Consider the following 20,481-nt stretch of genomic DNA (forward strand, 5'->3'; position numbering starts at 1 on the left):
GAAGCCCATTCTGGCTTTAGAAAACAGGCAATTAGTGTCCAACCCTTGATCTCAAGTTCATGTCATAGATATGTGGAAAGTGAGTACAAATCTTTGAGTTTTACCAACTGGACTAATGGAGAAGAGAATAAAGAGAAGGAGGGAGAATAGAGATGGGTAAAGGAGAAACAGGAGAAAATACTGAGAGAAGAAACTACAAATCAATTGTTTTCTGTCTCTATCAACTCTCTTAACTGAAATTCATTCCTCTTTAACATCTTATGCTACACCTTTATTAAATTTTTATCTAGAACAGAAGTTTTCAGCCTGTGGGTCAAGACACATTTGGGGTGTGCCAACCTTTCATTGGGGTAACCTAAGTTCGTCAGAAAACACAGATATTTACATTATGATTCCATAACAGTAGCAAAATTACACTTAGAAGTAACAATGAAAATAATTTTAAGGTTGGAGGTTACCACAATATGAGAAACTGTATTAAAGAGTCACAGCATTAGGGAGATTGAGAACCACTGGTCTACAATATAAACATATCTGCATGTGTGCTTATCAAGGTAGATAGAATAGACATTTCAAACTTACTGTCTTGGACAAGAATATGTCAACAAGGAAAAGAAAGTAGTAAGTAGTAAATTGGGGCTGGGGAGATGGGTCAGTTGGTAAAGTTCTTGCTTTGCAAGCGTGAGGGCTTGAGTTTGATCTCCAGAACCGATGAATAACCTAAGTTATGTGGCACATGCCTACAATCCCAGTGATGAAAGATGTGAGGAAGAGACAGAGAGATCTCTGGAAGCCCACAGGCCAGGTAGATGAGTCTACATCTACATTACAGGCCAATGAGGAATAGTGTCTTAAACAAATTGTGGAATGTGTCTAAGGACAGTTCACAAACCTCCACAAGCTGTGCTATGCACGTGCTCACACGCACTTACATGTACATCCACATACACATACATGTATTTATACAACAAACATGTATACACACACACATACACACACTATAGGAAAGGAGACCTGTAAATTTCAGGGATGATAAGATAATTAGTGACATGGAAAAACAATGAGCAGGGTAGAATGTCTAGAAATATACCTTCCTCTATCCATCCCAGCTGGGATGGTAGTTTGAGTGAGAGAAGCCTCCTTAAACTCACCTTACAAACTCACTTCCCAGTTGGTGGAACTATTGGGAAGAATTAAGAGGCGTGACTTTACTGAAGAAGGTCACACCTTGAGACTGGTTCTGAGGTTTCAAAAGTCAGCTAGCTCTCTCTGCCTCATGCTTATATATCAAGATATAAGTCCTTGGCTATTGCTCCAGCACCATGCCTGCCTTGCTGTTGCCCCTACAGTGATAGTTATGGACACAGGCCCTTTGCAACCATGAGCACAAATTATGCATTTAAGTGGTCGTGGTGTCTTATCATGACAATAGAAAACTAAGACACTGGGGTACCAGATCAGAAAAGACACATGTACACATGTGAAGTCCATTGATTAAGCTGAAAAAAAAAGAACATTCTGGATACACAAGGCTAGTCTCTTCCTCTGAAATAATGACAAAACTTGAGGTTCTTTCCAATTCTGATAAGAATATGGGCCAAGAGGCCAAACCTCAATTGCACTGTCTTGTCTGTTTCAATTTCTGTGAGTAAGCCTGCTTTAACCACAAGATAAATCAATGGCAAATACAAACCGATTGCAAAGTAAGGCTCATTTTTTTTCTGGGGGTTATGTACAACTAAGAAGGGAGGATTTATGGAGTCTAACACTTGCTTCTGTTTCCCTTGCTCTGTAGTCACTCCTCTTCGTGGATTTGAATAACTCTTCATATATCTTTTTAGTGTCATTTTTCTCCGAGCAGAGGTGACGAATGCAAGATCTATTGCACATTTTCTTGTGTATGGCTTAGTCAACAAGTTTATAAATAGAGAATGCATAGCTGGGGAAATTTATCCAGTAAAAATGCAATTCTCAGTGTAGAGATATATAAAATTTAGTGCAATTTTCCACAGACAAGAAGCTCATGCCCCTTCCATATGCTGACATAACATGATGACACAAGGCACGGTGTACTACATTGAACAGTGAACTAAAGATGTGCTTTTCAGTGGCTGTGCTTTATTTTTACAAAGAAGAAAATTCTATGTAGTAGATTATTTTTGTGGTAAGTAATGTACACACTAGATTAAGTATTGGAGAATTTTAAGAGAATATGTACTATCCCAATAACATACACAAATGTGCACACCCATGTGCTTATAGACATACAGAAACACATATACATAGATCACACCCAAATACAGATCTACACAGATATGTGCATGCATACACAGAGATATCACAATCACACACATACATGTATATGCTCAGATAAATGACACAAATGCATGTACACACACCTGTATATACACACAGAGAGACACATATAGTCATAGTGTTATAGGACAAATTGTAAGAGTCAGTGTTCTCCTTCTGCCATGAATGTTATAGAAATTTAACTCAGGTTGTCAGGCCTGGAAGCAAGCACTTGTGACTGATGAGCCAATTTTCCATCCCCAAGTTGACAGTTTTTAAAAGAAAAGAAATACTTGCAAATTGTCAGTGTGTTGTTCATTGACATATCAGATGGCACTGTGCCTGCTTTCTTGTGGCCTTTTTCCAGACACCAAGATACAGCATGTTGAGTCACTTGGCTCTCTCTGCACATATACATTTCTGCTGTCATCCTAATACATTTTCTTTATTTTTTCTTCTTGATTTATATAAAGTTGTTGAGTAGCTCTTTTTCCAAATTATAACATTCTTTCCTATACAGGCTTATTATTATTGATATGAACAAAATTTGCACTATTCCCAAATCTTTCCCAAAGGTTATATAAGTAAAACAATTGTTGAGATAGGATATGCTTTAGCCCCACCCCAAGATGCCTGTAAGTGGTAGAGGAATGCAGCTTTTGAAAGTCATCCCCCAAGCTGTCAGTGAGGCAGCTACCTGAGGCACCACATTGCTGTGAGCATGCCTCATCTATCGTCATATAGGGAACCAGCGAACTCCCTGTCTCCAGAAGGTAGACTTGAGTGGAACTTCTTCTTTGGTTTGTAGTTTTTGCTCTGTCTAGGAGGGATACATACTTGTTCACATCTCCCAGGGAAAATTCAAACAACAGTTTACCATACAGGTAGAAGAATGAAAAGCATGGCTTTATCCTTAAAGTAGTTTGCAGCCTTCCTTTAAATTCTCAAAAAATTTTTAAAATCAGGGTTTCTCTGTGTAGCCATTGGATGTCCCATACTCGCTTTGTAGACCAGGCTAGCCCTGACCTCACAGCGATCTGCCTGCCTTTGCATCACTGAGTGTTGGGATTAAAAGCATGCACCACCACTCAAAATTCTCAATCTTGATCTGCAAGTTCCTTGAGAATCAAAATAATCCCATTACCTCTAAGAATAGCCCATTTCAAGCATGCTTGTGTTATACTAGATATTGCTCTAAGCAGTTCTAATTCTCAGCAGAACAGAAAGTGGTATTGCTACCCTTTACTTCACACAGTGGAAAAATTAAATTAACCTCAGAAAGATCACCATGGCTATGGTCAAGAGACAAACAAACTTTACGTGGAAGAGCTGGGGGAGATCATATCTGGTAACTGGAAAACACTACATAGGACTCCCACCCATGAATCTGTGAGCTGAGCTATTCTACTGAGTAACTGAAGTTAATACCACAACAAAGAGAATCTGCTTTCCTCTGCTTCTCTCTTACATAGTTTCCTGCTCTAAGAAATATACACACATTCATCTTTTTGGCTCTTGACATCAATCTTATTGACAACAAAGACCATTGGTTGGCTTGTGAGGCTAGAATCAATTTGGGATAGCATGTCTTAGTTGGTGCAGAGTGAGTTCACTAGATTGTTTTCTAGATCAAGTCTGAATCAACTTCTAAAAGGTATGGCCTTCATGTAAGTCTTATTTTTATCACCAAACATTTAAATTGATCACAAATGCAGTTAGCTGTGCAAGCATGTGGATGGGAGAGGAAGAGACCATCTTGGTAGTATTGTACCCAAGGTCAATCTAAGGATCATGCTTACTTCTATTATGCTTCTCTTTCCAGTGAGTTCCAAATTAGAAATTACTATGCTTTAGTAGTTTTTGTTTTTGTTTTTTTTTTTTTATTAAACTGGAAATGGGGAAATGCTGTTGGATGTCATCTATGTCTGATTCTTTATGTTAGGTTTTCAGTTACAGATATGTTTCCAAATGTCATCTGACCAAAGGCAGTTAAGAGTCCCAACATCTGAAAGTAATTCATCTGAGTAATGAATGATTGAATGTTTTGCTTAGTCATTTTTTTGTTTGCCGTCCAGTTGCTTTAAGAAATTCCAACAAAAGCAACAGGAAGAAAGGACTTATTCAAGTTTGCAATTCCAGATTAGAGTCTATCACTGGGGAAAGTGGAGGCAGGAACTTGAAGCAACTCCTCAGATCTACAATCAAGAACACAGAGACAATACATGTGTGTTTACTCTCAATCCCTTTTCCTCTTTACATATAGGAACCAAATGACAAATATCAGTTGTCTCTAGAAAAATTGTCTTTGTGTCTTTATCACTGCATAAGCCCAGAAAGCTCAGTTTTCCCAAGATCACCTTTAGCTCCCTGCCTTCGAGAAATGAATAGGCCAAATATGACTTTGATTTAACAAAAATTAGTACATTAATGGCTTTTCTGTTGTTATGTTTCATCTCCTTGTACCTATTTTCCTCTTTCCCTTTTCTTCTTCCTTTATCCCACTCCTTCATTCCCTCCTCTCTTTTCTTTTAGCTTTGAATATTTATCAATTTATTTACTATGTAAAATACTTAACCCAAAGCCAATAAATACCCTACAGAAACAACATCTGTTATATTAAATCTTAATTGTTAATTTGACAGATCTAGAATTTCATAGAAGAAAAACCTCTGATAAGTGTGTGAGGGAGTTTCTAGGTTGGGATATTTGAGGTGGGAAGATCCACCCTAAATGTGGATAGCCACATATCCATTTGCTGCTTTCCTAGACTGAATAAAACGAAGGAGGATTCCTCTGATTCCTAACTAGGGTTGCAATGTAATCAGATGCCTCAAGCACCTCCATGAAAGAAAGAAACAGAAGTAGGCAATACCAGAAATGAGACTCAAAGACTCATCTTCACAAATCTTTACTCTACAATTGAAGCATATCTGGAAAGATGCCAACCAAATAAAGAAAGAGTGAGAGTTTTCCATTACCCTTCTATGTGCACAGACATGAGGCATGCAGAGAGTAGATCTTTTAGTTTTGAACTTCCTTTCCATTCTCTGACAAAGATAATCATATCCTTATCCTAGCTATTTCTCTACCAAGGTCTCATCCAGAGTACAAACTCACAGCACAAGAGTGAGAATAAAAGTTTACACCTCCAGTGCTCACATAGTAAGTGGAAGGTTTCTTATGGCAGCTACCTATAATTCTATCACTTGGAGAACAAAGACAGCACCAAGGGGCAAGCTGGTTACCTAAACCAGCCCAATCAGGGGTTCAACAAGAGACCCAGTAATGAAGTACAAAGTAATCAAGGAATGTTCTTGATATTACATTCCGTCACTACATGTATGCACACATGTATATATGTAATTTCATAGAAATGTGCTCATGCAAATGCAAACATGCAGTCAAAACCTCACACACATACATCCATACATAAAACCTAAGAAAACAGAAATAATGAAGTTATTTATACTCCCAGTGGTGAAACTGTGCCTCAGCTACTTAAAAGCTACATTCTATACAATTTCTTGTATTCTGCTAAATCAATGTACCAGACAACATGGCAATATTACAAGTATTCTTAACTGTCTTAGTTATAAACAACTGTCAAGTTACAATATTGGTTCTGAAATACATCAAGCAATGAGTCATTGATCAGCATTTTTCATGCTGTCACACTGAAGAAACAAGGGTAGTGCCAGGAGGTATATCCGATTTCATAAGATTCAGCCTCTGCCCTGCTACACAGAAAGCACTCATGATCACAATAGAGGTCCAGTGATCAAAATTCTGTAAGACACTCTTAATTTAATTTTAAATTCTTTCCATGGCCAAAGGTATCTGGACAGGCACCTCCATGTCAGTACACAAACAATGCCATTCTCAATCGATTCTAGTCAAGAAACACACTCTAGTAATGAAATCTTTTGTTGCTTATCACAGATAAGCATCTAGTGTTTCCACATTTCTGAGTGATGGAGAACATAGTTCTTCATTTGGGCCAATGGTTAATTTTTCAGATTTGAAACAATAAAGAATCACCTGTTATAAGATTCTCAGTGGGATCCAAGATAGCAGCACTGATAATCTGAGCAGCAGAGTAGTAGTGACTGCACAGCGACCAAAAGACCAAACGGTGTGACCCAAAACAACAGCGACTGTGTTTCTCAGGTAAGAAGAAATCTCAAAGTGAGGGAAACAATTGGGTTCAACTTCAGGTCATGCATTTAATCCCTGGAAAACTTCCTGGGTTTCTGCAGGACCTAGGTCTACAAAACCTTGCCACACATACCTGCACACTGTGCTCACCTTCCCAGACTCAACTTTGGGCCCCAAGTACCAGAGGCTGGGTCTCCCAGTTGAGAGAAAATTCCATGGTAAGGGAAACAGTAGGACCCAATCTCAGGACACCCAGCTAATCCCCAGAAAAGTTCCTTGGTACCCACAGGCATGGGGTCTCCCACATCTAGCCACATGCCTTTGTGCTGTTTTCACCAGCAAGTGAATACCTTCTGGGTACTGGGCATGAAGCTCCAACCTCAGGCCTGTGGATGCCTGGGAGCCACTAGAATAATCTGAGATACTTCTCCAAAGCTCAACCTATCCCTCTAGGGAGACCTGATTCTCTAGATCTAGGCTCCCTGGCTCTTCAAGATGGCTACACCCAGCAAACACAGTGTCTGAGCAGCTGCAGCTCATTAACATCAAAGCAAGAAAGCCAGTGGCAGGGCAGCTGGCTTTCCTGCTGAAAGGAAAGCCCCTGAGCTCCTGAGAAGTTCAGTTAGCCCACAGAATCATACACCTGAGGACAAATAAGGCAATGCCCGAGAACCACCTGCTAGTCAGAGACTGTACCCACCGATCCGTGGAGGGCCCCTGCGGGAACATCCAGTTTCTTGTCCAGGGATTTCCCTCACCTCCAATGCGCCCCAGGACTCCAGCAGGCACCAGAAACTACCAGCCCACTCCTGAGACAATCAGATGGGTAAATCTTAAAAACATAATCAACAAAAGCCAAAGCAATATGGCATGTCCAGAACCCAGATATCAAGGGCAAGAAGTTGTAGATATCCTACAACAAGTGAAATTAAAAAAAAAAAAAAAAAAAGAAAGAAAAAAACAACTGACCTTAAATCTATGCTTATCAAGATGATAAGGGAGGGAACAGATAAAATCCATAGAGAAATACAGGAAGAGACAGTGAAACAGATTGTGACCTTTAGAGAGGAAATAAATCACTGAAAGAAATGAAAGAAATAGAGGAAAGTTCAAACAAACAGGTAAAGGAACTGAATGAAAAGCAGGAAAATACAAACAAACAGATGAAGGAAATCAACAAAATGTTTCAAGATCTGAAGATGGAAATGGAACCATTAAAGAAAACACAAACTGAAGAAATCCTGGAGAAGGAAAACTTAGGGAAGAAAACAGGAACTACAGAGGTAAGCAGCTACAACAGAATACAAGAGGTGGAAGAAAGAATTTTAGCTGTAGATATACAATGGAAGAAATTGATGCATCCATCAAAGAAAATGTTAAATCTAAAAAAAAAAAAAAAATCCTGACACAAAACATCCAAAAAATCAAGGACACCATGAAAAGACAAAACTTAAAAGTAATAGAAAGAGAGGAAAAAAAGAAGATTCCCGATTCCAAGGCCCAGAAAATATTTTCAACAAAATCAAAGAAGAAAATTCCACAATTTAAAAAAGAGGTTTGTAAGCACACAAGAGACTGGCAGAACATCTAATAGATTAGACCAGAAAAGAAAATCCTCCTACCACATAGTAATCAACATAATAAATGTACAGAACAAAGGAGAAATACTAAAACCTGCAAGAGAAAAAGGCCAACTAACATACAATTGCAAAGCCATCAGTATCACACCTGACTGCTCAACAGAGACTATGAAAGCCAGAGGGCCTGGACAGATGTCATACAGACCTTAAGAGAACACAGATGTCATCTATAATGTCATCTATAGATGTCTACTATAATCAGCAAATCTCTCAATCATCATAGATGGAGGAAACAAGATACTCCATGAAAATAAAAATTAAACAGTACCTTCCCCGAAATCCAGCCTTACACAAGATACTAGAAGAAAGCTAACATCAGCGGGAAAACACAGGAAATTAAAAAACAAAAACAAAACAAAACAAAAAACTTCACTACATCAAAACTAAAAGTAGACAAGGACATAAACACACTACCAAAAACAACATCAAAATAAAATGATGTAACAGTCAATGGTCACTATTCTCTCTCAAACTGAATGGACTCAACTTTACAATAAAAAGTCACAGACTAATAGAATGGATGCATAAACAGGATGGAATTTTCTGCTGCATAAATGAAAACACCTCAGCCATAAACAGACATTCCCTGAGAGCAATTGGCTGGAGAAATGGGTCCGTTTCTAAGCAAACGGACCCATGAAGCAAGCAGGAGTAGCCATTTTAATATTTCATAAAATAGCTTAAGCCACACATTAACAGTGGGAGATTTCAGCACCCCACTCTCACCAAAGGACAGGTAAGTGAAATAGAAAAATAACAAGGTAACCATGCTGCTAACAGATGTCTTCAATCAAATGTACATAATAGACAGCTACAGACCTTCTCACCCATACACAAAAGAATATACCTTCTTCTCAGCAACTTTCAGAACCTTCTCAAAAATAGACCAAATAGTTGCTCACAAAACAAGCCTCAACAGATAGAAGAAAATTGAAATAATCCCTTGTATCCTATTAACCACTGTGGACCAAAGCTGGACCTCAACAACAACAGAAATAGTTAAAGACCTGCACACACATAGAAACTGAACAACTCTCTTCTCAGTGACAGCTGGATCAGGGAAGAAATAAACCAAGAAGTTAAATACTTCCTAGAAGTCTATGAACATTTAGGCACAGCATTCCCAAACTTATGAAAGCAGTACTAAGAGAAAAATTCATAGCACTAAGTGCATTCAAACATCTCGTATAAGGAACTTAATAGCTCACCTGAAAGCACAAGAAAGAAAGAAAGAAAGAAAGAAAGAAAGAAAGAAAGAAAGAAAGAAAGAAAGAAAGAAAGAAAAAGTAGACCCACCAAAGAGGAGTAGATGGCTGGAAGTAATCAAACTCAGGGCTGAAATCAATAAACTAGAAATAAAGAAAACAATTCAAACGATCAATAAAACCAAGAGATGGTTCTTTGAGGAAATCAACAAGAAAATAGACAAACCCTTAGTTAAAGTAATTAAAAAGTAGAGAGAAACTATCTCAATCAACAAAATCAGAAATGAAAAGGGTGACATAACAACAGACACCAATGAAATCCAAAAAAACATTAGGTCTTACTTCAAAAGAATATATGCCACAAAATTTGATACTCTAAATAAAATGGACTATTTTCTTAATAGTTCCCACTTACCAAAGTTGAATCAAGATCAGCTAAATAAATGAAGTAGTTCTATATCCCCTAAGGAAATAGAGGCAGTCATTAAAAGTCTCTCATCCCCCCCCCCGACCAAAAAAAAACAACAGGGCAGACAGTTTCAGTACAGAATTCTGCCAAACCTTCAGAGAAGAGCTAATACCAATGCTCTTCAAACTATTCCACAAAATAGAAACAGAAGGAGCATTACCAAACTCATTCTATGAGGCCATAGTCACCACAAAGACCCACACAAATACCCAACACAGAGAATTCAGACCAATCTCTCTTATGAACATTGAATCAGAAATATTCAATAAAATACTTGCAACTACATTCAAGAACACTACAACAAAGTAGGCTTCACCTCAGCATTCAGGGATGGTTCAATATATGGAAATCCATCAATATAATCCACTATATAAAGAAACTGAAAGAAAAAAAATTTAACAAAGGAACTTCTCCTTAGATTTAGAAAAAACAAAACAAAACAAAACAAAACAAGACAGAATTTTCAACAAATGGTGCTGGTCTAACTGGATGTCTACATTAAGAAAAATGCAAATATATCCACATTTATCACCCTTCACTAAGTTAAGGTCCAAGTGGATGAAAGATCTGAACATAAAACCAGACACACTGAATCAGTCGGAAAAAAACAGTACGGAAGAGCCTTTAACTCATTGGCACAGGAGATGATTTCCTGAACAGAACACCAACAGCCTAGGTTCTAAGATCAAGAATTAATAAATGATACCTCATGAAACTGAAAACTTCTGTAAAGCAAAGGATAGGGTCAACAGAACAAAATGACAGTCTACAGACTGGGAAAAGATATTCACCAACGCTAGATCTGACAGAGGGACTAATATCTAAAATATATAAAGAACTCAAGAAATTAGACACAAATAAACTAAATAATAAAATTTTAAAACATGGGGTATAGAGCTAAACAGAGAATCTCAACAGGGGGATATTGAATAGTGGAGAAACAAATAAATTCTCAGAACCCTTAATCATCAAGGATATGTATGTCAAAACAACTCCATCTTACACTGATCAGAAAGCCTAAACAAGAACTCAAGTGACCACACATGGTGGAGTGGAGGTGGAACACTCCTCATTTGCTGGTGGAAGTGCAAACTTGTACAATCACTTTTGAAATCAATCTACCGTTTTCTCTGGAAATTGGGAATAGTGCTACCTCAAGGTCCAGCTATAACACTCCTGGGCATATACCAGAAATATGCTTCATCATTCAACAGACATTCACTCAACTGTATTCAGCCTCTTAGACGGCCATGTTCTTAGCAGCTTTATTTGTAATAGCCAAAATCTGGAAACAGCCTAGATGCCTCTCAATAAAGAATGGATACAGTTTTATGGCACATTTACACAATGGAATACTGCTCAGCTCTTTAAAAACAAGAAAATCATGAAATTTGCAGGCAAATGGGTGGAACTAGAAAAGATCATCCTGCGTGAGTTAACTGATAGCCAAAAATACATGCATGGTATATACTCACTTATAAACAGATGTTAGCCATACAATATAAGATAACCATACTAAAATCTGCAAACCTAAAGAAGCTACCCAACACGGAGGACCCTAGGGATGATGCTTAAATCTTGTTCAGAATGGCAAATAGCAGAGACAACAGAAGTGGTGGAAGAGAGAGAACGAGATATGGTAGATATCATCTGAAGGACTCCACCCAACAGGAGATTGAAGCCATGCTGAGATTCACAGGCAAATTTGAGCAAAGGGCAGAGATTCCTGTGGAAGAAGGGGGGGGGGAATAAAAGGACCTGGAGGGGACAGGAGCTCCACAAGGAGACTAACACAGCCAAAATAGCTAGGCTCAGGGCCCCCTGCAGAGACTGATGCACCTGCAAGAACCATGCATAGAGAGGAACTAGAATTCCTATTCAGCTATAGTGCAAAGGCAGTTCCATTTCCATGTGGGTACCTGAGTAAAGGGAGCAGGGGATATTTCTGACATGGACTGTTTGATCATTTCCCCAAAGTGAAGCAGCCTTGCCATGCCACAGAGGAAAAAAGAAGTTCTGATGAGACTCACTGCATTTGTGATCAATTAAAAGGCCTAGTAATAAATCTGGACACAAAATATGGCTGTCTCTCTTCCACTTTTATCTTCATCTTTTTTCTGTCATGATAGTTGGGTAGCTATGAACGTGTTAAAAAACCAATCCTTTAGATTCTGCATTAGTCTGAAAGATGTAGAAATATTGCCTGTAGATAAATTAGACTTTCACATGGAGGATAATTTATGAAAATTGTAAAATACTTGAACTGATTCCACCAAAAATACTGAATATTGAATATTGAGTAGCAAACTTCCTCCAAGAAATAAACTATGATGTTTAAATGAAATTAAAACAGCAAAATAAATTTAAATTTTTTTCCTCAGTAAATCATATTATTTAGAGGAGTTATTAAAGTGAAGAACCCATAATCATATGACGGTTTTAAACCACTAGGTCTTAGTTTCTGCTGCATTTATAAAACACAGCTAATGAAGATACACATATGGTAGGTGATGAAATGAAAACCTCATGTTCTCACATTCTAGTGTCTCATTTTCTTTAGCAAGGGTGTTTTAAGCGATAATACTTTTATATTTAAAAATTACATTTGCCCAAATTTAAAGAAAGCAAATAAGAAACGCACATAGACTAGAAATGGCATCGCAAGGCTGTAGTGAGTTACACAGTGAAGGTGTTCATCAGAATACAAAGGTGAAGAAAGACATAGCATGGTTAATCTTAATTGATTCACAAGTCTGCTTAAGCATCCAACTTAAAGTTTTACTTGAAGTATACAACCTTAGCTTTTATGTTATTATGTTCTATCAACACTTACAACCCTATCTTGCATTTTAAAGCTTTACATTTTACAACTCTGCATCTCTTTTTTTCCAAATTATTGTTTTCTAAACCACAGTGTAAATATTGGCCTTATTAAAAACTAGACTAACATCTAAAACACTTCCCAAATTTCTCTCTCTCTGTTTCTCTCTCTCTCTTACACACATATACACACATACATACACACATACTAGAGCACTATGAGCAGTAATGAATTTTCTTAGTTCATATTTTCATTCTAACTATCAGACAAGGACTATTAGCAGAGAAAACAAAATGAGAGAAGGAAAAGAGGAAGTGATGGGGATGTAAGGAAAGGAACAGAAGCAGGCCATGACTTCTGAACTCCGACTGCTATCATTGACCACCAGTTCAGGGAACACATTGGTGCTAGTGCTGAGTCTCACTGAGGGAAGCAGCAGCTGACGCCATTGGCTTAGAGATCAGGCTGCTTCTCTGTGCAAAATCAAGGCAACCCAACTCAGTGGTATGTTTTCACAGAGTATCAAAATATCCCTAAATTTCAAGAGTGTCAGCAGTAGGAATCTAGCCCCTTTGATGGAATACTTGCCCCCTCTACCTGAAGTTCTGGGTTTGATCACAAGCACCGTACATGCCAGGCATAGTGGTGCACACCTGCAATGCCAGCTCCCCTCCAGGTGGAGGTGGTGCACACCCCCAACGTCCTCACATCCATCACTATTTAAGAAAACGTTCTATAGACTTACCTACAGGACAAACACAATAGAGGCATTTTTCTCAACTGAGAGTCTTTCTTTCAAGTGACTCTAGCTTGTGTTGTGATGCCATAAAACCAGCACGCTCCCCAATGCTTACTACTGAAAATGTATGTGTTTGGTTTAGTCAAACTATTTGATCACATTGTAAACAAAAGTTATCAGGAGTCAAAGATCTCTAAGAAGAATGATGGATTGGAATCTCTATGCCTAAGCTGTAAACTTTTTTTTTTATTACTGTCACCCCAAACATAAAATTCCATAGATGTCTGAAAACAAGAAATACACAGAGAAATGGTATCAAAACAGTTTGAGGTGCCCCCTAAATGTGTGAAGGAGTAACATAAAGTTTGTTACAATGACCATGAAACTAAAATAAGATAATTTATAAAATTAAACTTATAGTGAAAAATAACACCTTATTTTAATTGTTTCCTAATTAAAAAATACTAAGAATTTTCTTTGAGTTAAAGCACAAAGTCATCTTGTAGGTATTTAGCATAAAGTATGATCTGTGATATCTCCTACCTACAAACAACTGGCTATTTAGCTGAAGTCGGAAGGGGCCTTCCTCTGCAGTCTCCCTCATACTCCATGGAAGGTTGTCCACCTGCAGTGAGGTCTCCTTGAGATTTCGCTCAGCCCGTATATAATGCCATTGGTTGTCATTCAGAGGAGAAGGAGACTGGACAAGGAGCTCAACAGGACCATTCCCAACATCAATGGCAAATGTCACCTCAGATGGAGCTGCAACCAAATGAGAAAAAAGGATGAAGGTCATTATCAGTATGTTACACGCACAGGCATGCTCAGGATGTTGAAGGAGATTGTCTGTCTCCATCAATGTGAAAGTACACTGCTGAACTCTCTGGAGCACTGAACCACCATCAGCAGGACTAACCTTTAAAGACTAAGAATGTATGTGTTCTATGCAGTCCCCACTTCAGTTGTTTCTAATTTTTCTATCCAAGCAGCAGACACCTAGATTCAGACACCTGTCTGAATCTTTGCTGAAGCTCTGTGTTTCCTTTGACTACCCTGGTTTTACCTGTGTCTTATTATGCACATGGGATTCACTAAGTATCTCTAACCTGCAGAAAGGAGACCCATGTCTTTAGAACAACAGTACTATCTGCCATGATATTTGGCTACGGTTTATCTAGATTGGGTTAATGGAGGTGAGAAGACTACTATATATGAGTAATGCCATTCTGTGGACTGGAACCCTGAACTAAATACAAAAAAGGAAGTGTTGAGAAGTAATGTTCATCGCTTTCTGTTTCCTGACTACACATGCAATGGAACCTACTATCTCAAGCTCTATCATCAAGCTTTCTCTACTATGATAACTGAAAGCATGAGCCAGAATAATAAGACCTTCTTTTATTAGGTTTCTTTTGTCAGGTATTTATTTCAGCAATAAGACAAGTCACTAGTGTAATAGTGATGGGGATGGATATTAATGGCTGTGGTAGTGATACTAATGGTGGTGATAGTGGCAGTAATATTGGTAGCGATAATAATCACAGGACTATTTTGATGGTTCTGTTAATGGAGGTAAGGAAGGTCGTAGAGATGGTGCTGATGGTAACAATAATGGTAATGATGATGGTGGTAATGCCAGTATAATGAATAGAGCTAGAAGTGACATTATGTAAATCACAAAGTACAGATTCTCTCATTTTCATTCTGAAAACAATTTTTGATAATGGCACAATTATCATTTATATCAATGAGAAATAGCTCAGAAAAAAAATAGTATCCCAAATAGTAAGTAATATCTGTCGGTAAAGGCAAAGGTTCTTAAAAGGTCACTCTTGTCATTATCTAGTGTCATATGCAGATTTTCCAAGTACAAAGAATGAGAACAGTGAGCCATCAACTGAGGGTGAAAACAATGTGGTATCTTCAGTAACTGCAACCTTAGACCTGTTTTGCTTCTTGGCACTTTATGGATTTGCCTTTTTCATTACCTTAATATAGAAAGTAGGTTACTATTTGACCATAGATTAAAGAGCTCAAAGCTCAAATACCACCTGACACCATGTCCCTCAAGGCTCCAAACCTTATTAGAAAACAGCTCTTATAAAAAATGCTCCTTCACTTCTGCTCGTTGATCACTTCCCCCTGAGGGGGGAGCAGCCTTACCAGGCCACAGTAGAGGACAATGCAGCCACTTTTGATGAGAACTGATAGACTAAGATCAGAAAGAAGAGGAGAACCTCCCCTATCAGTGGACTTGGGGAGTGGCATGCATGCAGAAAGGGGAGGGAGGGTGGGATCGGTAGGGGAGGAGGAGGGGGTTATGGGGGGATACAAAATGAATAAAGTGTAATTAATAAAATATTTTAAAAAATGCTCCCTCATACAGAGCTGCAGTTAACTGAAGACAGGCAGTTTTGCTGTCTCCTGAGTTTTAGTCTAAGCAACAAACAAGTGCCTGCAAACAAAAATAACAAAAAGGAGGTTGACAGCATAGATTGTATAGCCTCCCATCCTGGAGAAGTTCTTATGTCATGCTTCAGTTTTCTTATCTGCAAAATACAGCTAATTATGAGGTTATATGCATGCTGATCTTGGGGAAATTCTTCAAATTGTTCCTGAAACAAAGTAGGTGCTTATGGTAATGGTTGTATTATTTCTGTAACATGTTAGTTTCCAATGCAGGTAAATTTATTTAGTTTACAATGCATTGATAAACTAAGATTGAAAGGAAAATACTGCATGAAAAACAATGAAAACAAAAAACACTATAGTCCTTAAGTAATTTTCTTTTTTGGCTTTTTCTTTTTTTTCTTTTCCTTTTTTGTGCACATGTCCATGTATGTGTAGCTATATCCTCTCTCTCTCTCTCTCTCTCTCTCTCTCTCTCTCTCTCTGATAGATAAAGAGGCAGATATCCATGTATATATGGATGCAAGCACAGGTTAGAAGTCAATCTCAGATGTGAAGTCTGCACACCTGAAGAAGCTAAGCAAGAAGGAGGACCCTGGGTAAGATTATCAATCCTCACTCAGAAAAAACAAATGGGATGAACATTGGAAGAAGGAGAAAACAGAGGACAGGAAGACAGGAGCCTACCACAGAGGGCCTCTGGAAGACTCTACCCAGCAGAGAATCAAAGCAGATGCTGAGACTCAGAGCCAAACTTTGGGCAGAGTGCAGGGAATCTTATGAAGGAAGGGGGAGATAGTAAGACCTGGAGGTGACAGGAGCTCCACAAGAAGAGCAACAGAACCAAACAAATCTGGACACAGGATTTTTTTCTGAGACTGAGACTCCAACCAAGGACCATTCATGGATATAACCTAGAATCCATGTTCAGATGTAGCCCATGACAGCTCAGTATCCAAGTGGGAAGCCTCGGTGAATAGGGACAGTCTCTGACATGAACTCAGTGGCTGGCTCTTTGATCACCTCCCCCTGTGGGGGGAGCAGCCTTGGCAGGCCACAGAGGAGGAAAATGCAACCAGTCCTGATGAGAACTGATAGCTTAAGTTCAGATGGAAGGGGAAGAGGACCTCCCCAACCAGTGGACTTGGAAATGGGCATGGGAGGAAATAAAGGAGAGAGAGTGGGATTGGGAGGGAATGAGGGTGGGGGCTGCAGGTGGGATACAAAGTGAATAAACTGTAATTAATATAAAAAATTAAAGTAAAATATTTATTTTATAATTATTTATTTTTTATTCTGATCACTAGTTCCATCTTGAAAGTCTAATTATCTCAAAATCAAACATTTATGCAGAGATGACATCATTTCACATGTATATTTCTATGTACGTAGGGCAAAGATTCATGAGAATGTGGTGGAGAAATATTAAAAATTTATGTAAAATCTTCCCTGTATGCTCAGTTTTAAAGGTGTTAGTTACCTTGACTCCTAGCCCAGTCAGGGCTGAAGATAATACTGTACTATGATGGTCAGAGTTTTGTGTAGTGTACAGCTAAGGAAGATGATTGGATTTATTTATGAAATAAAGCGTCCATTTATGAGATGAAGTAGTTGAAAGACTTTCACGGACAGGTAAATTCTCTGACCTTCTATGAACTCACTTGTCAAAAAGATATGAATTTAGTAAAATATTGCTTAACTTCATTTTAGACATGGCTTCTTGAGAAGCCAATAGCAGTTTTGTTTCTTATATTTAACAAATATGGTCTGATATAATATTGCTGAAACTTCCTGAAGAGCCCAGGCCTCAGATCTGGATAAAAATAATTTTATCGTTATACTAGACTTAAAATTCTTGACTCCTCAAACAGTTATGTAGAGCAGGGAAAGGAAACAGTGAAAGGAGTAGAGACATGGTGTGAATCCTAAGTCTAGACACTGCCTGTCCTTGTCCCTGGGGACAGATGTGTACCCTCTGTGCTCATTGCAATGGCAAATTTGGATTGCTGCTTTGACAGGATACAGTGTCTCCATGTTGACAAGCCTCTGGGCATTTTCATGCAAGGTTCCAAGATTAGGTTAACAGATCTTAGAAAGCTCATTCTAAACATAGGGTATCTCAATTTTTTTTCTTTTTCTTTTTCTTTTTTTTTTTTTTTTTTTTTTAGGGCTTGGGATGTCCTCAGCCTAAAAAAAAGAAAAAAGAGCACTGGCGTTCACTCCTCTGCTTTCTGACTGCAGACGCTGCTATTTACTCAGGGTTTTTAGCGTTATTGTTCTCCTTGCGGGGCTCCTGTCCCTCCCAGTCCTTCTACCATCCACTTCTTCCATAGGACTCTCTGCACTCTGCCCAAAGTTTGGCTGTGACTCTCAGCATCTGCTTCAGTCTCCTGCTGGGTGGAGCCTTTCTGAGGACCCTCTGTAGTAGGCTCCCATCCTGTTCTCTCTCTTCCACTGCTTTTGGTGTGTCTGTCTTGTTTGTCATTCTGAATAAGATTTAAGCATCTTCCTTAGGGTTCTTGTTGTTTAGCTTCTTTAGGTCTGTAGATTTTAGCATGGCTTTCCTATATTATACAACCAATCCACTGCTCTTTCATCACTTGCCCTGATGATGCAGCCTTGCCAGGCCACACAGGAAGAGGACCTAAGCAGTCTTGATGAGACTAAACAAGCTATGGGCAGATGGCAATAATGGAGACCTTCACATTTCAGTGGACTAGGGTTAGGGGATGAGAGGAAGAGGGAGGAAGGGTGGGACTGAGGGAGTTGAGGGAGGGGGCTTCAATGGAGGTATATAATAAATAAATTGTGAAAAATAAAAATAACTATATACTCCAACTCTGAGGCAAAATGAACACTTTATTACTTCATTACTTCTCTCAAGGTTTTTTATTTTTTTCCCCACAACAACCAGAAAAACTATCTACTCTGACCATCTTCCTCAATTGCATGTTGGACGATGATTTCTGCTGCAGTAATTACCTTGCTGTTTGAATATGAAGATAATGCAGCATAGTATGAAACCAGAACAATCAGTCACCAATAGAGTGAGATGTAATTGGTAGTAATTTTAACTTTTATGATGCTCTGAATTTCTGAATATCTTACCCTCAAAAAACATCTTGATAATATTCTTAGTAAGACACTCATGAATTACCGAATAGAAAGCAACCACTCCAAAACAATTTTTGTTTTACATTCAACTATGTATGCATACATATAGACATGTATATAGACATATAAATATATACATGCAAATTTTTTCTATTGAGAAACTAGAGAAAATTCTGCTTTCATTTTTATTTAAATCACATTGAGATAGGATTCATAGACCATTTGAGTTTCTATTACTATGTGCAGTAAAATTACAAAGTACAGGTGATTTTTAATATTATTAAAAGTATTAGAGTTTTTTTTTTTTCCTTTTACTATGTAGGTTCCCAGGATGTAACTCAGGTCATCAAGTTTGGTATCAAATGACTTCACCCTCTGAGCCATCTTGCTGGTCCAGTATTTTTATCTATATATAAATACTCATTTGTACACATCAAGAAATAGTGCCTCAGAGGATTAATATTTGATTCCCTACTATTGTTCATTTCTCACAATAGCCAGAATTGGGGTAGGAAGCTACTGCTTTTTACTTTTCTCTAGCTCTTAATGGGATCTACTGCCTTCAGCAGATTAGTGTGGCATCCACATAAGCCATGCATGTTCTTCCTTCCCTGGTCATAGCACTGATATGAAGGTGCTCAGATTAGATGCATGTTAGGTAAATCATTTGTATAGCAGTGAAGAAGGGACTTCAGTTCAAATGGCCAGCTAGTTTTAGGCTGAAGGAGATATTCAGAAATCTGAGAAGAGTGAGAAAATTGTACACATGTCATGTTATGGAAGACTTTAGCTGAAAATAAAGGGTGGCCCATGTCCTTTGCACACAATGATATAACTACTACCGGTGTATTCTCATCCTTACATACGCCAGTTAAAAATTAATTTCATAGTAACTATAGCCAAATGCATCCTATTGACATCTGAGAGTACTAATTGTGTGATGCACAAATGAGTAACAAACATGGGAAGATTATGTGCAAAGTGGTACTTGGGGGAACAAACACTACATATACATTAGATTAAACAGCTAGGCTATTTTGATGCTGTCATGCTGCCATTGGTGATGATGTCATTCCTAGATGCTTTTGTCATTAAAGTACTCAGCTCACAAGTATGAGTATCTGAGTTTGACCCTTAGAATTCATGAGAAAGAGCCAGGTATGAGACATACCTTTACACTTCCAGAACTCAATAGGTAGACACAGGAGGATTTCTGAGGCACACTGGTATACAGCCTAGCCTCATCAATGGGAGATTCTGTCTTAAAGAAGGTAGATGAAATTTCTGAGGATGATACAGAACATTATCATTTGACTGGCATACACACACATACACACACACACACACACACACACACACACACACACACTAAAAAGAATTTAAAACAAGGAAGGAAAGAACTTTCCTTTCTTTCCCCACTCTTTTTTTATTAATTACACTTTATTCACTTTGTATCCCCCCATAAACCTCTCCTCCTCCCCTCCCAATCCCACTTTCCTTCCCCCTTCTTTACGCATGCCTCTACCCAAGTCCACTGATATGGGAGTCCCCATCTCCTTCCTTCTGATCTTAGTCTATCAAATCTCATCAGAACTGGCTGCATTGTCATCTTCTGTGGCCTGGTAAGGCTGCTC

At 38.4% G+C, this 20,481-nt stretch overlaps 1 protein-coding gene across 2 annotated transcripts in view; it reads right to left on the reverse strand.

Annotated features, from left to right (window-relative positions):
• LOC129672149 (contactin-associated protein like 5-1) overlaps positions 1–20,481 on the reverse strand; it is a 784,596-nt gene that overhangs the window by 118,465 nt on the left and 645,650 nt on the right. For both annotated transcript variants that reach the window (XM_055601442.1, XM_055601432.1), the window contains exon 17: positions 13,868–14,086. In XM_055601442.1, the coding sequence (XP_055457417.1) occupies positions 13,868–14,086 (219 nt within the window). The remainder of the gene's footprint in view (positions 1–13,867; positions 14,087–20,481) is intronic.

The sequence above is a fragment of the Psammomys obesus genome, unplaced genomic scaffold (assembly GCF_907164565.1).
Source record: "Psammomys obesus unplaced genomic scaffold, mPsaObe1.curated_primary_1811, whole genome shotgun sequence".
In the NCBI taxonomy this organism is placed as follows: Eukaryota; Metazoa; Chordata; class Mammalia; order Rodentia; family Muridae; genus Psammomys; species Psammomys obesus.